General features: G+C 40.0%; 1 protein-coding gene and 2 pseudogenes across 2 annotated transcripts in view; 1 reads left to right on the top strand and 2 right to left on the bottom strand.

Annotated features, from left to right (window-relative positions):
• Positions 1-519: 519 nt before the first annotated feature.
• Positions 520-1,642, bottom strand: LOC145492812 (QRFP-like peptide receptor). The gene has a single exon (XM_081472192.1). It carries the CDS (start codon positions 1,193-1,195, stop codon positions 638-640), a length of 558 nt encoding a protein of 185 aa, XP_081328318.1. The 5' UTR covers positions 1,196-1,642; the 3' UTR covers positions 520-637.
• A 4,920-nt stretch (positions 1,643-6,562) lies between these two features.
• LOC145493585 (uncharacterized) lies at positions 6,563-8,496 on the bottom strand (annotated as a pseudogene).
• A 3,454-nt stretch (positions 8,497-11,950) lies between these two features.
• The window catches only part of LOC145493584 (uncharacterized), a 4,416-nt pseudogene continuing 457 nt past the window's right edge, over positions 11,951-15,909 (top strand). The window contains exons 1-4 of the transcript XR_014050144.1: positions 11,951-12,037; positions 12,305-12,572; positions 12,713-12,835; positions 13,404-13,587. The product of XR_014050144.1 is annotated as an uncharacterized LOC145493584 (transcript). The remainder of the gene's footprint in view (positions 12,038-12,304; positions 12,573-12,712; positions 12,836-13,403; positions 13,588-15,909) is intronic.

Here is a 15,909-nt window from a genome sequence, read left to right as displayed (position 1 = left end):
AAAGAAGGACAATAACAATGGGATCGACGAAATAATACAAAGTGACAAAGACTTACTCATTGTCCAAAGAAAGGTTTAAAACCGATCTGCAAAGTTTCTTTAAGCCATTATAGTGTTCATTGAATCAAATAGAAGGCAGTTTAAAATTAACGTTTTTTACAAGATGTCGGTCCACTGAACCTCCCGAGAGATTATACAGACGTAACATCGCCTAACACTGTTCAAAAGACATTTATCTAGGGAGTCAAGTCTTTCACGATAATTGCTACTGAAAATAAAACAGATACAAGGATTTATCGCACAATTTGAGCAAGCCATTAAAAAAGCAAGAGAAAAAAACATATTGGAAGTTACAGGACATCACGATATTCGATGCAAAGAAGAGGAGTAAATACGTGATAATAAGGGGCAACCAGCAAATTGCAAACCCCAACACAATAGCAATGGACATCTTTAACACCTTCCGTTCCCTTTGACGGCGTTGTTCAACTTCAGTGTTGGCCGATTGCTCTCCTGGAATCTTCTGCGACTTCAGCTTTAAAAAGATGATAATGTAAAGTATGGCTATCAATACCAACGGAATAAAAATGAATACGACCGAAAGTGACACGAAGTAATTTTCAAAAGACAAGGCCTCTCAAAAGACTTCGTTCCAATGCATCCGACATTCCAATCCTGCTGCATATTCCAAAAGTTTTATGGCGAAGATATATGGGGAACTTACAACCATCGCGACGACCCAAGCGCTGAGAATGAAGACCGGGCACAGCTTTGAACTTATGAGTGGGGAACGGAGAGGAAATACCACGGCTCCAAATCGATCTACTGCTATCAGAACCAGACTCTGAATAGACACAAAACCAGAGAAATCTGTTAAGAAGATTGCCAGCCTACATAAGGCCTGGCCAAGACGACCACCGATCAGCCAGGAATCTATATATAGCATTGGTATCTCCCGAGGGATAACAAATATCGCATACAGCAGATCAGACATGGCCATGTTTACGATTAAAAAATTGGTGGGTTTTCTCATGGCTTTCGCCTTGTAGACAATTATTCCGATGACGGTGTTCCCAGCCAGCGAAACAAGAAAAATCAGGCAGAAGGCAAAGGTTTTTCCGACTTTTTCTGCTGTAGGTTTGTAGCAACTTGATGGCTGTGATCCATTTATCGTTGTGTTCAAGTTTCCCGACATAGTCGTACAGTTTTTTCTTTTTCTTCTCTTACGCTCTCGCAAATTAGTTCTTCTGGTTTGTTCACTCGTCTGTCTATTTATGTTCCAACGTGGGCGGTATAACTGATGGCTTGATGTCACTTGGCTTGATGTCGTCTTTAGTGCGAGAGCAATTAACGATTTGTCATTTCCACAATCTGTTTGAGGAAGGGCCGATCTCCGCCTTTTTGGCGACAATAGTCAAGATGCAGTCCTTATTTCGTGGGCAGCTTAGACTGCTTGGCATCTGTCAAAAGGAGCAGGAAGGGGTAAAGCGATAAGGGCGAAGCGCGATGGGAGGAGGACGACGGAGGGGAACGACTGAAAGAACGCTATTGTTTTCGGCATTCCACCCTTAAATTAAATATGCAAAACCAGAAAGCTCTGAGATGTCTGGCTACCAAAATGATCTATTCAGAAACATGTAACTTGGCCAGGTTTCCCCACTTCTATTTTTTGTTTTTCTCGCCTGTTTGGCGTGAAAAAATGTCCAATTATATATATATATATATATATATATATATATATATATATATATATATGTCTGAATTTATGAAAACCGTGTTAAAGACTTTGCACCAAAATAGCGGGCATGTTTTTGAAAAAACGGTTAGAAAATGTACATAAATATGGCCATGTCGCACCGAGAGTGCTATCTACCTCGTGTACTCTTAATAGAGTCCATACCATGCCTATACAAGCCTTTAAAGTCGCTGCAAAATGAGTCGAACGAGCCAAACAAAACTAAATTAGAGCTAAATTGATCATTTGGTTCGCCGCGGCACTAATTTAGACAGGCTTAACCTCTGCGATTTCACCTAAATGACCTCACTATGTCTTTACTGTGGGTTAAATTAGCCAGTCACGCTAACAAGAGCATGGTAAGCAGTGGAATCGGTTATTTACCTCTATATTTCAGCCAAAAAGTAGCCGTTACGTGACATTTCATTTCAATATCTGACCGGATTCGCAAAAACATAGCCATAGAATTTGACTTGTCACTGATAATCTAACTTGCTACAATTCTGTCCTAGAGCTAGCTTTCCACGAGGCTTATCGTAGCTCAAATAACAGCAAATAACTCTCCTGTATGCCTTTTGAAGCCAGGAAGACTAAATTCACCGTCTTTTCGTTGAATCATGAATTGTACAATTTAATTAAGAGTGCTTTTAACATGAAATTGGAGTCTAAATCAACACGAACGTACAGATATCAAAACCGCGGCGGAGAGCTAATCTATCGCTTTCTAAAGGCCTGCATCGTCCTAAATGGACTGAACAAGAGCTTCCTACATCGAGAATCGATTGAACTTCAGACAAACTAGGCCATAGTTAGCAGTAAGCGAACACTCAACATGTTGTCGTTACGTCAATTATCGCCCGGAAGCCACGCAAATAAATTTCTTCCGCGCTAGCGAATCACAGACAGTTCTGATACTTAGCTAAGCCGAGAACGCCTAAAATTGATAAAACAAGCAAATTCTACTCACGATCAGCGCTTGAACTCATGTTCTTCTCTCTCCTCGTGGCCATGTTTTGCTCGCAAATAGCAATGTCCCGGATGTACTTCAATTTTGTCGAGCGCGGAATGGCACATCCAGATTTCAACAGATTTTTTTTCTAAGTCTTTAGCTACATCAAAGTTCAAAGCAAATGACGCCAACAGCAGCTAGAAATGTCTAGTCCATCGCACGTCTAAGCCCTAAATTGATGTGGCGAAAGATTTTTGCTGTCTAAAGCAAGCACAACATTATCGCCACAGGGCAAACGGCCTTCTGTTACGGGACTAAACGTGACCCGTACAGTTTACACATGTCCTCAGGCCCGCCTCAGGTACGATAATGGACGACGCTTACTAGCAAATCGTTAGACTTGGGCCTTCACTGGACTTAATGATGTCCTCGGGCAGACTTCCTTTAGACAGCAAATACAGAACGCTAATCGGTCGCTCCTTGTCAGAGTCACCGCGCGAACTGAATTCAGGCGAGTGTAGCCTGGGCTAAACTTAACGCAAATTGAAAAAGGGGGGGGGGGGGGGGGAGGGTCGATAAATAATGAAAAAAATACCTAAATAAATGAAACATGCGGCAAGGAGTTCCTACATTTCATGCTAGGTAAGATTTACAAGCTGCTGTCATAGCGAAAGCAGAAAACAAAAACAAAGAAATGAAAGAAAAAAAAAAAAATCAAAAAACACCTGATTCAGTCTTTAACACCGTTTTCATAAATCCAGACATATATATATATATATATATATATATATATATATATATATATATATATATATATATATATATATATATATGTCTGGATTTATGAAAACGGTGTTAAAGACTGAATCAGGTGTTTTTTGATTTTTTTTTTTTTCTTTCATTTCTTTGTTTTTGTTTTCTGCTTTCGCTATGACAGCAGCTTGTAAATCTTACCTAGCATGAAATGTAGGAACTCCTTGCCGCATGTTTCATTTATTTAGGTATTTTTTTCATTATTTATCGACCCTCCCCCCCCCCCCCCTTTTTCAATTTGCGTTAAGTTTAGCCCAGGCTACACTCGCCTGAATTCAGTTCGCGCGGTGACTCTGACAAGGAGCGACCGATTAGCGTTCTGTATTTGCTGTCTAAAGGAAGTCTGCCCGAGGACATCATTAAGTCCAGTGAAGGCCCAAGTCTAACGATTTGCTAGTAAGCGTCGTCCATTATCGTACCTGAGGCGGGCCTGAGGACATGTGTAAACTGTACGGGTCACGTTTAGTCCCGTAACAGAAGGCCGTTTGCCCTGTGGCGATAATGTTGTGCTTGCTTTAGACAGCAAAAATCTTTCGCCACATCAATTTAGGGCTTAGACGTGCGATGGACTAGACATTTCTAGCTGCTGTTGGCGTCATTTGCTTTGAACTTTGATGTAGCTAAAGACTTAGAAAAAAAATCTGTTGAAATCTGGATGTGCCATTCCGCGCTCGACAAAATTGAAGTACATCCGGGACATTGCTATTTGCGAGCAAAACATGGCCACGAGGAGAGAGAAGAACATGAGTTCAAGCGCTGATCGTGAGTAGAATTTGCTTGTTTTATCAATTTTAGGCGTTCTCGGCTTAGCTAAGTATCAGAACTGTCTGTGATTCGCTAGCGCGGAAGAAATTTATTTGCGTGGCTTCCGGGCGATAATTGACGTAACGACAACACGTTGAGTGTTCGCTTACTGCTAACTATGGCCTAGTTTATTTGAATTTCAATCGATTCTCGATGTAGGAAGCTCTTGTTCAGTCCATTTAGGACGATGCAGGCCTTTAGAAAGCAATAGATTGGCTCTCCGCCGCGGTTTTGATATCTGTACGTTCGTGTTGATTTAGACTCCAATTTCATGTTAAAAGCACTCTTAATTAAATTGTATAATTCATGATTCAACGAAAAGACGGTGAATTTAGTCTTCCTGGCCTCAAAAGGCATACAGGAGAGTTATTTGCTGCTATTTGAGCTACGATAAACCTCGTGGAAAGCTAGCTTTAGGACAGAATTGTTGCAAGATTATCAGTGACAAGTCAAATTCTATGGCTACGTTTTTGCGAATCCGGTTAGATATTGAGATGAAATGTCACGTAACGGCTACTTTTTGGCTGAAATATACAGGTAAATAACCAATTCCATTGCTTACCATGCTCTTGTTAGCGTGACTGGCTAATTTAACCCACAGTAAAGACATAGTGAGGTCATTTAGGTGAAATCGCAGAGGTTAAGCCTGTCTAAATTAGTGCCGCGGCGAACCAGATGATCCATGTAAGCTCTAATTTAGCTTTGTTTGGCTCGTTCGACTCATTTGCAGCGACTTCAAAGGCTTGTATAGGCATGGTATGGACTCTTAATGACTACACGAGGTAGATAGCACTCTCGGTACGACATGGCCATATTTATGTACATTTTCTAACCGATTTTCCAAAAACATGCCCGCTATTTTGGTGCAAAGTCTTTAACACGGTTTTCATAAATTCAGACATATATATATATATATATATATATATATATATATATATATATATATATTATTCCTTTGTCCTCTACTATTGTCACTATTTGCTGAGAAGAGTTGTGAACTGACTCCGTTGTCGGGTGGGTGCCATATTCAGCACATTACCTGTTATGTTTAATCAAACAAAATTTATCATTTATGCTAATTTTTCGTCGGCAACAAGAAAGCAACAGTAGTATTCCTGTATCAGACACGTATTTAATTAATTGCATGTGCATTCTTCTCTGGAGCAAAGCTGAGCTAGTTTTTCCTAGATTATCGACCCTGCATTCGTAGAATTCCCACAACAAAGTATTGCATTCGTTGGCAGTTGAAAGATTGGCTGCCCTGGTTGAAATCAGATATGTCACGAGTTTTTGTTTGATGGCGTAAATTACCTAAATCGCCGCAACGTTTTCCAAGAAAGTCAAATTCCTAGAATCTCAAATTCCAAGAAGAATTGAGCTCGTTAAGATGAATGTTGAAACCCGACTAAAGCGACCCCAAGAATGTTTCCTTTTATGGATTTCTCTCTCTCAAGGGAAAAGCCGTGGATAGTGGGTGTCTGGAAAACCCGAATAGCGAATAGCGAATAGTCGCGAATAGCGAACAGCGAACAGTAGCGAATAGTAGCGAATTGTGGCGAACAGTCTCGAATAGTGGCGAATACTGGGAAATAGTGGCAAATAGGGTACCCAGTATCTCGCAGTCAACCTCGTAGCAACTTAGGATGGGATTTTCCGGCTAAAAAGCACAGACGCTTATCAGGACGAAAGGTGTTTCTAAACGTGATTTATTCTGTTTTAACCGCTGCAAAAGCGTAAATACGTCTTTATTAGGTTATCATTGTGTTTTCTATTTTCGTAATGTCGGCGATGGACAGCCTACTAGCCTAAGTCCGGAGAAGAAAAGGTAATAAATTCACGGAAATTATGTTGCTTAGTTGGATAATTAATTAACGCTGGATATTAGTTCTAAAGCGGTGACTACTGACGACTATTCGTCACTATTCGCCACTTTTCGCGACTGTTCGCCACTATTCGCACTATTCGAGACTATTCGCACTATTCGGGACTATTCGCTATTCGCTATTCGCTATTCGGGTTTTCCAGACACCCCTGGATAGTTGATCCACGCCTCTAAGGAAGGGTTTCGAGGCACGCTGTATATAGTTTATGATTTTTGTTTTATTGATTCTCCGAGCAGTGGTTTCGAGATATACTATTTATAATATATTTCATGACTATTTTTCGTTGTGTAGACGAAAATTGCTAACCTAACAAGATCATTACGTTTTCTTGGAAAAACAGTGATGTTGAAACAGAATACATGAAAAAAAAAAAAAAAAAAAAAAGTTTCAGCCTTGTTCTCTGGTCACTCAGAGGTGACAGGGCGGACGGAAATGTATTAAAATGGCTGAGACAAATCATGCGTCAAGATTAATATGAAAATGCGGGCTGTATTCATTAAATCATACATCTTATACTCTATATTTTCCCCTTCTTCATTAACAACAGGGGCAGATCCAGAAAAAAGCATAACCCTGATACACGATTGGAACGTGCTGGAGAGAAATGCCATATCCTAGAATAATTTTTTACTCTGTTTTTGTCTCTTTAGGGCTGACACTTGAGGCAGGTGAATCTGCTTTACGTTTCTGTGAATCACTGCCCTTGTTCAATAACGCAGCTCTGTATAAAAGACAAACTCTTTCATCCTTCTCAGCTCCCGAAAGCAAAATTGTTTTTTATTTTACTCACTGACAATTATTGAAGCGTTTTTTCCTCTCAGCGGCGGCATCGTACAATAAAATTTCTCCGCACGCGCAGCAAAAAATGTCCGTTCTTCGTCGGACGTTTTCCTTTCCTTCAACATTACTTCCAAAGCAAGAAACAATTCCGTATCAATTAAACACTGTGGAAAATTATTAACGAGGACAGCAATATTGGAGTAACTGTTTTTCTCCAGAAGTTTCTTCAGGAGTGAATGCGCTGCGAGCGAGTCACATATGTTGCCTTTCTTCAAAGTTTTCTTTCTCTCCCTGTTCGAACAACGAAAGCACTTCACACTCTTGTTGATCCCCTGCCGTAATACAAGACTGATAAAGATAAAGGAGGCTTCGCGCTTTTTTAATTCGAATCGAAAACTTCTCTAATAGTGTCGATAATCTATAACTGTTGAGATCGGGGAATGACTTGATCGCAAATTTAAGAAGGTCGACCCATTTGATCTTCCTCATAAGAGCTTTGTTGTCTTCGTTATCTTGCAGTCTGTCAAACTCAGCCATCAATATACTCCTATCAAAGACACAGTTATGGCACACAACATACTCAACATTTTCCAAGAACTCACACAACTTCGATACCACGTCGGCAAACTTCGGCTTTCCTAGAAGAAACTCCGGCAATATTTTGTGCACTTTGCAAGCTCTCATTTGTTCCTCTCTCGGTTTGCAAGGATTCACATATGCCATTCACGGTTTAGAAACATTGTTTTCGACTTTAACAACGCCTATTTGTACGATGCGGTCTGTTTTTCTATCCAGTCCCGTGGTTTCAACGTCCAAAACTGCATAAACAGGTGGAAAACTTTGACTTGGCTTGGTTGAACAAACGATCTGCTGATCGGTATTGAAACAAAGTTCACAGACATATCTGAGTCAAAATCGTATTTGAGTGTGTGGCGGGGAAAATTAAAGCTTCTATTTAAATTGTTGTTACTTTCAACTTGTAACTACGCTGGCTATTTACACTGTTGTTTGTCTATTTTTGTTTGCGAGCTCACAATGGTGATACTCACATCATGCCAACGTCTAAGATGTTCGTCCCTCGCTCTGTAGGGTTTAACTGGTTTGTACCGGTTTTAAACCGGACCTTGTCAAACTATTTACACATGATGGGATTAACAGTTACCGTAACCGGGTAAGACGCATAGGTCTGGACAGAAATAATTTCAATATTTAGAGAGAAAGCCATATCAGTCTTAGCTGATTTTGATGCGGGTCCTCTATCCTGGTTTAATTGAAATTTGGAGATGTTAGTTGTTGTGGAGGGAGGAAAACCGAAGAACCCGGAGAAAAACCGTAGGAACAAGGAGAGAACCAACAACAAACTCAACTCAGATATGGCACAAGGCCGGAATCGATACCTGCGTCACATTGGAGGGAGGTGAGCGTGCTCATCACCGCGCCATCCCTGCTTCCCGCTTCCCTACTTCTAAGACGATCGGATTGTAAAGAAGATGAGTAGATGCTAGGTTTTGGGCTCTTGGAAGACACACCATGTCTCTATGGAAACGTGGACGTTCTAGTGATCGAAGTTATTGAATTCTAACGTGATAATTAGTGCATTAAATCGATAATTTTGTCGCTATTTGAACCAAAGTCTCATTTTCCATCTTGTCCATTAAACTATTTAGTTCTTCGGTTTGACCTCGTTCCTCAGCCTGGTCAGCTATTTTAACCAAAGTCTCATTTTCCCACTTGTTCATTACACTGTTTAGTTCTTCGTTTGTTAATTGACTTACTGACTGGTTCATGGTCAGGAAGTGTTTTCTGAATCTGAAAGAAAGTAAGACAGAGTCAGCAACACAAAATCGTACTTAATTTCCTCAGCAATATATCTGTTGATTGAAGTCAAGCTCTGTGCAGACCATTCAGTACAAGTTTGAGTCGATCCCTGGTGGTTTAGAGGGTGTGTAACGATATGGTCAGTGAGGAATTTTATTCCACTGTGCTCGTGCCTGGTTGAAGACTCAGTTCTCAAAAACCTATATGACGTACGTTCTTATGTGATTCAGTAGCTCGCGCTACAGTTAGGACTTCGGTCACGCGGACAAAAATAACGCAAGCAGTTCTAAAGAAGAAACGAAAATATTTTACTCATTATTCCAACAGTTGCGTTTTATTAGTATACATTGTATGCTAGCGACTTCGACACGTTAATAAAGTTCTTATCTTATCTTATCTTTTCAAACCTAGGAAAGACGATTTGTATATAAAGACGTCTTCTAGAGTGAACGGGCAATAAGAACAAATTATTAAAACTCTTATAAATTTCTGCTAACATCCAAAATTTATTTGTTAAACTAAGGACTCGAGAGAAAAACACTCCTGCAATAGAAAACCGCAAAACGAATTTCTGTGTAGAAGAAAGTGAAGAAGTTTCAAGGTTCACTCCAAAATAAATATCTAACAAAGCATATTACAGAAACAACAAAGGAAAAGAACACACAGAATAATAAACGGCACGCAATGCATGCAGAAGCCATGACGTTTAAAAATTGTATCTTGAAGGTTACTTCAAACCTTCGCGGGTGTACTCCAGAAAAAAATTCGTACGCGCGCTGTTTTCAAGGAAACCTCCACAAACTTTATATCAACAGAAAGGTTATAAAATGTAGAATTCGATAAAATTATGTTTTGTTTTAGATTTTGCTTTCCAAAGGCGGCAGAGGCCGTCAACTCCAAAATGACCGACTGACGTTCCAGCGAATTAATCGGGTATCAAATGCGATCGTTCATGCAAAATAACTGTGCAGTGTTTATCACAAAGCCTCAATCTCCAAAAACGTGTCAGCATTTTCTTTTATTTCTATTGGTTATCTTTTTATAGATCTGTCAAGTTCGACTATCGAAAAATTAGCGTAACCTGTTGTATTAAAGGCTGCCACGAGGAAAGTATTTAAAATAAGGCAATTCGCCGACACGCTTTTGCTTCATATCTATCAGTGAATGCTCTGACCAAATTTCATGGACAACCGTCAAATCTGCATACCCTATTAATTCATTTAAAGGGAAGGGATTCTCTCGAAAAACGAGTGCGAGTTTTCGCCTTCTAAAGATTTATAAACATACCACGCCTTCACAGAGGAATGTGTCAACTTGACAAGCCGCTAGCCAATGAAATAACCGAACCCTTAGCGTTCACAGTATGTAAACTTGAGCTTCGCGGACTTTAATTTTCTTGACCAAAAATATATCGACCAATGTAGCCCCGCGAAGGTTTGAAGTAACCTTAAAGATATTTGGCAAAGCTAATTACCTCACCGGAAATTAATTTGTTGTTTTCACCATATACTTGTCATATCGCGTGTGCGACCCGCTTGTCTATCTAAAATTGTATGTATCGAAGATATGTTATTATGCGTTTGCCCGTGAGCGCAAATTTATCCGACACTGTATAAACCAAAACCCACCCCCAGATCTTCGTTTAAAAGCTGAAACTAAAAGCACTCCGCTGATCCTCCAAACAGCAAAGGAAAGCCGCAAAGTACAAGTTTCTCTCTCTGAAATCGACACCTTATTATCTTTAACGATATTTGGCAACGCTAATTACCTCATCGAAAATTAATTTGTTGTTTTAACCGTGTACTTGTCGTCAATGAACATGCGTATTGTCTTTACCCTGACAAAACGAATATTTGGGTAAAAAATGTCTCCGCATATCTCGCGTAAGAAACATTGCTGTGACCTGATTCTTGGCGAAAGTCTTTGCATATTTACCTTCTTTCTCTTCAAGATTCTGGACTTTGTCATTTGAACTGTTGTGATTTTTATTTTGATTTATTTTGAACGGCGTGACACTGAAAACCAGCAATAAAGTAATTCGATGCTCGATGCCCGAATGATGTGGCGGCGAATTTCGCGTATAATCCGTCATTGTGTGCTTCATGATACCTCTTTTACGTCATGCAGTCATGTGAAGACAATTTCAAAGTGCCCATTGTATTCACTTTAAAGAAGAAAGAATCGGTCGCTGTGAAGGTCTTCCACAGTTTAAGTGGAATGATCTCGGCGAACAAGATGTGATAGGGAAAGGGTCGTTTGGAGCCGTTTTTATCACAAAAACCAGGAACAAGGACGGAAAGTCAAAACAGTGGTTGACAAGAAATCATCCGCTTTTAAAGTTCCCACTTAGAAGAGATTCCCCATTTAAAAGATTCCCCGCTTTTAAAGATTCCCTATTTTCAAGATTACCCGTTTTCAAGATTCCCCTTTTAAAGATTCCCACTTTTAAAGATTCCCCGTTTTAAAGATTCCCCGTTTTAAAGATTCCCCATTCTAAATATTCCCGCTTTTATAGATTCCCCATTTTATAGATTCCCGCTTTTAAAGATTCCCCATTTTAAAGATTCCCGCTTTTAAAGACTCCCCGTTCCCCGTTCCCCGTTCCCCATTCTCATTCTCCGTTCCCGGTTCCTCGTTTTAAAGATAGCCGGACAAAGAGTTGTAGTTATGTTTAATAAAAATGCAATACTTATTTAAATGAAAACTCGCGTACTAGCAATTCTAAATGTACTAGCATTTGGAAATAAGAATTCTAAAGAGAAAAGGAGTTACTAGAGGTCTTTGGTACACGATAGTTTTTGTTAGTTTCGGGTGATTGGTGACGTCAAGAGAATGATGAGACTATAATTTTAAGCCCGGATTTTAAGCCTGTGAAATGTTTTTTTTTTCTGGCAGCAAACACAAACACAAGTGTAGCAGCCCTCGTAAACTTGTACTTGGTTTGCTTGTTAGCAGTTGGTATTGTTTTGGGGCTAGGGGCCTTGTTTCTGTTGCTTGTTCTATTGTCCTCTCAAAGCGTATCAGGCCATTCATGTGAAATCCTGCGAGAGCTGGTACCCGGCCCAACACGTACCCCCTTGCAGTCGATGTAGAACAGATAGACGAGAAAGTGTAGTTGAAAACGTTGAACAGGACCCGTTGTTGGTTGTCATTTTGATCGGTTTTGTGATGGCTCCTGGTTTTGTCCACCTACTTCTCACTAAGTTTTTGTTTTTTTTCCTTAATTCCCTTAATGATGTTTGTGCATTTAAGGTGGTAATCGGCATTTTCGTCTTTCTCGTCATAAGAGAGAAAGACATAGCGTTTAGGACGGCGCATGGTTACATACCGTGTGGCACGAAATTTTTGCGGCAGTTTAATTTTGCGGATCGATGATTTTTTTGTATTTTGCGGGAACTAATTTTTGGGAGCGTAAAAGACTGGTTTCTCTTGCTGAATATTTTAATATTCAGCAAGATTACCGCAAAAAATTTTTGCGGTAATCGGTGTTAACCACGGCTATCACAATAACATCTTGCCCAGTGTGGCCGATTGCTTCGGCAATGGATTGGCAAAAACTACGGTACCATTGATGGTGTGATCAGTGGCTCGGCCACAGGGGTGGTGAAAGTCTGGGACATCCGGGACAATTCTCTTAAGCCTGTGATGAGCTCGGACCAGGCTCCTGTGGACCAAACTGACGCCGGCGTGACTGTCAAGCCAAGACGCGTGCGTTGCTTAACAACAACAGAAGAAACAGTTTACTGGGGAGATGATGGGGTTAACATCAAGGCAATGGACTTGAATTCAGGTACAGCGATGAACATGATGCCGCTTGTATGTCAATGTAAACTAGTATTAACGATATCGTAAGTTAATTGCTGCCGTGTTGTTAACCTGTGTTCCCTACAGTACGACATACAGATTATTTTTATACTTTTTTCTTGGCAGGTAAACTTCGAAAGATTCGTAATCACGTGGCACAGTTTGGATCAACAGGTGCCATGGCGACCGCGGGTTCGTGTCTTGTGAGTGCGGGATATGACCTGGACCGAGGAAATGGATACTTGAATGGTAAGTAACAGTACTCTATGAAACTAATTTTTGTTGCTGTACAAGTGCTTGAAATTATTTTCGATGCCGAACAAATTTTAACGTTGAGTTCTGCAGATGCAACTTTGCGAACGCTTTTTGAATTTGTGAAATCCAGTCACTCTATCCTTCTTTCCACCAAGCTTTATAATATTGGTTAGTTACTTTGTTAATTGAAGGAGCTCAGTCGCGGTATTTTGAGTTATTTTGGCCAAAATAAAATAACCTTTAAATTGAAAAAACCCTGAAAATAATAGATAACAAAGATAGAAAAGCACCAAAGAGATAATAATAAGTCATAAAGGAACAAGGATGGTTAAGGATGAGGAAGATTAACACGGATTACAAACGACGAATTTGAAACATTTAGGCTAAACTTTTCAAAATACGCCAACCGTGACGTAGTTCCTTTTAAGGACGGTGCCTACTTTTGTTAGTGCTCACACGTTCTGCGCATCACGCAAGGCATGGTTTAAGTGGAATACCCTCTAATGCGTCTTTCTCCATCAATGTTGTCAACAGTCTATTCTAACCCGTTTTACCGGTTTAGTTCGCAGCCTTCCCTCAGAGCAATACTTGGCAACCGTGAATGACGAAAGCACAGGAAGTATCACCTGCTTGTCATGCACACAGGCAACACGTGATCAAGTGACACTGCACAAAATGTGCACGGGGGGAATGGAATTGAAACTCTGAGATCAGCTGCCGAGTTCAATGGTAAAAAAACGTGCAAGGTTAGTAAGGTGTGTCTTTGCTACGAGTATAGTTTTTGCAGAAAACAGTTCTGCCAAAAAGCAAAAAGAATAAATTAGTCCTTTGCAAGTGGACTCTGCAAGGATTCACCAAAACTGTTCAGATTAAAGAGCTATGTGTTGATGTACAATATTTAGTCATCTTTTTGCAGTACAAAAATTGCCTAAAAATCGTAGGAACCTTGAATACTTTAACGAAGCAAGAAAATACTGAAGAGTTAGAGATAATCCAGTAAGAAAATGATTTAAAAAAAAACAACAACTCAAAATTAGAACTTTTAAAAGCAACTTCTAGGCCAGGTTGTTCAAAGCCCGATTAAGCTAACCCCGGATTATCGAGAATTTTGATTTTAGTTTTGTAACTTTTCGATGAGGTTTTCTGTTTATATTGGTTGTCCTTTAGTTTTGAGCTTGCGTAATCTTAAGCTACACCAGGAGCCATAATCGGGGACGGAGACCGTAAGCGCGCGCCATTTCTAGTATTGGGGTTGTCCCCATGATATGGGACAATAATTCTATTTTTAGAACAAATTGCGCCACCGCCTGCGGCACACGCGCGTGCATGCTGCGAGGATTTTTGCGGATGTCGCGCGGGGGAAATGACGTCCGAAATTCCGAAATTTCTCATGTTTTTGGCCCACAACTCAACGCGTTTACTCTGTTGGAATTTTTCTTTACTATTTTCTTTACTATCGTCGTAAGCTGCTCCATTTGGAGTGAAGTAAGACAGTGTCGAATTTAGGTATGTTCCGCTTCAAGCTTATATATATAGCTGACCAAGTTGTGTTCCGACGGATGCTTCTTTTACATGAGCTGTACATTACTCCACTTTAAATTTCACATATGTTGAAGATTAACAGCTTTTCCATGACACAGCAAAAAACTAGCTGGATATATTTATATATAGCAGAGCTTTAGGACTTCATAGTTTCCTAGCTCCTCTTGTCACACGCTTGCGAGCAATTTGCCAGTCTATCGCGACTGAAAAGTAAAACAAAATAATTGCTAGTTTGGTCAGTTTGAGTTTCGCCTGAATTGTAAGCAACGCTTGCTGTTTCATCAAGGCCTAATAACTTTACGTCCGTAGATACTGCTCAGTTCTATTCGTGTAAAAATCCACCAAATTCTCTGTTGTCGATGAATGAGCGCCCGCCGATGCTTGTTTTGTACAGTCAGTAAACATGACAAATTGTATTTGCGCCGCACTTTCGTGTGAAAACGTAGACCGAACTCAAACAATAATTCTATGGTTTTTAAATATGTTTAAGATTGATAAATGTTTGAGAACATATTAAAAGCTAAGCTGAAAATATGTGAATAAAGCAGAAATAATCAGCAAAGTTACGTTGACGCTTTCTTTAATCAACTTCGAATAACGATTTCGATTTTGTTGATCGAGTTATCAAAACTCCTCAGTTGTTTATTTTCATTTTCGCAGTGTAAAACTTCACTATGCTTATGTTGAAGAAATCCGCATGATGTTAGTAGCATTTTTTGCGTTCGTGAAATTTGTTGCAGCATCTCAGCACAAAAGATAACGAAAGAAATCTTTGTCAAGATTTGTTGACAATTGAAAACACCGACTCGGACTTGAAAGTGCACGAGCTGCACTATGCAAATGAGCTAATTGTATGCGTAAGACTTTCCTTTCAAAAACTTTTGCAAGCTCACCAAACAAGCAGAAACGATAAGAAACTATCAAAACAGGTTTTGGTTATGATTAACCATTGTCTGAGAAACTCACAAATTAACTCGATACCAGAGTAGAGAGTTTTCTTACTATATTCTTAAGTCAGAACAAACGCAAAAACATAAGCGTAAGCTTACAACTAGCGCGACCAGATCTTATTATTCATTCCCAGCGCGAGATTGAAGTCTTGTTTTCGACCCTGAAAAACCCACCTTTTCCGTTAGCTCAGAGCATAAAACTACATATAGGCGCCCTGGTTCGTATTCCCTGCCTTATTCCCTGCCATCGCTGTGAAAAATACGCAAGATAATCCCTCAAGGTCTCTCAACTCTCACCATTTGATCACGCAACGTGACAACATCCACGCGAGAGCCCCCGACATGTGCGTGGATCCGCGCGGATATATGACGTCAGGATGGCGCAATTTGTTCTAAAAATAGAAAAATTGTCCCATATCATAGGTGCGCGCGGATCCCAAGACTTACGATCTCCGTCCCCGATTATGGCTCCTGGCTACACAGAACATAAGCAGTGAAAAACATTTTTACACAAAAAGTGATACTTCGGTTAACTTTTAACCTTGGGTTTAGCGTTATCCAGCTTTCGAGCAACCC

The sequence above is a fragment of the Orbicella franksi genome, chromosome 7, assembly GCF_964199315.1.
Source record: "Orbicella franksi chromosome 7, jaOrbFran1.1, whole genome shotgun sequence".
Taxonomy (NCBI): Eukaryota; Metazoa; Cnidaria; class Anthozoa; order Scleractinia; family Merulinidae; genus Orbicella; species Orbicella franksi.
The sequence above is the reverse complement of the archived record's forward strand: the minus strand, read 5'-3'. Positions and strand labels throughout refer to the sequence as shown.

Excerpts from the sequence above, each read along its gene's own strand:
- LOC145492812 (XM_081472192.1), bottom strand. The coding sequence starts at position 1,195 with ATGTCGGGAAACTTGAACACAACGATAAATGGATCACAGCCATCAAGT.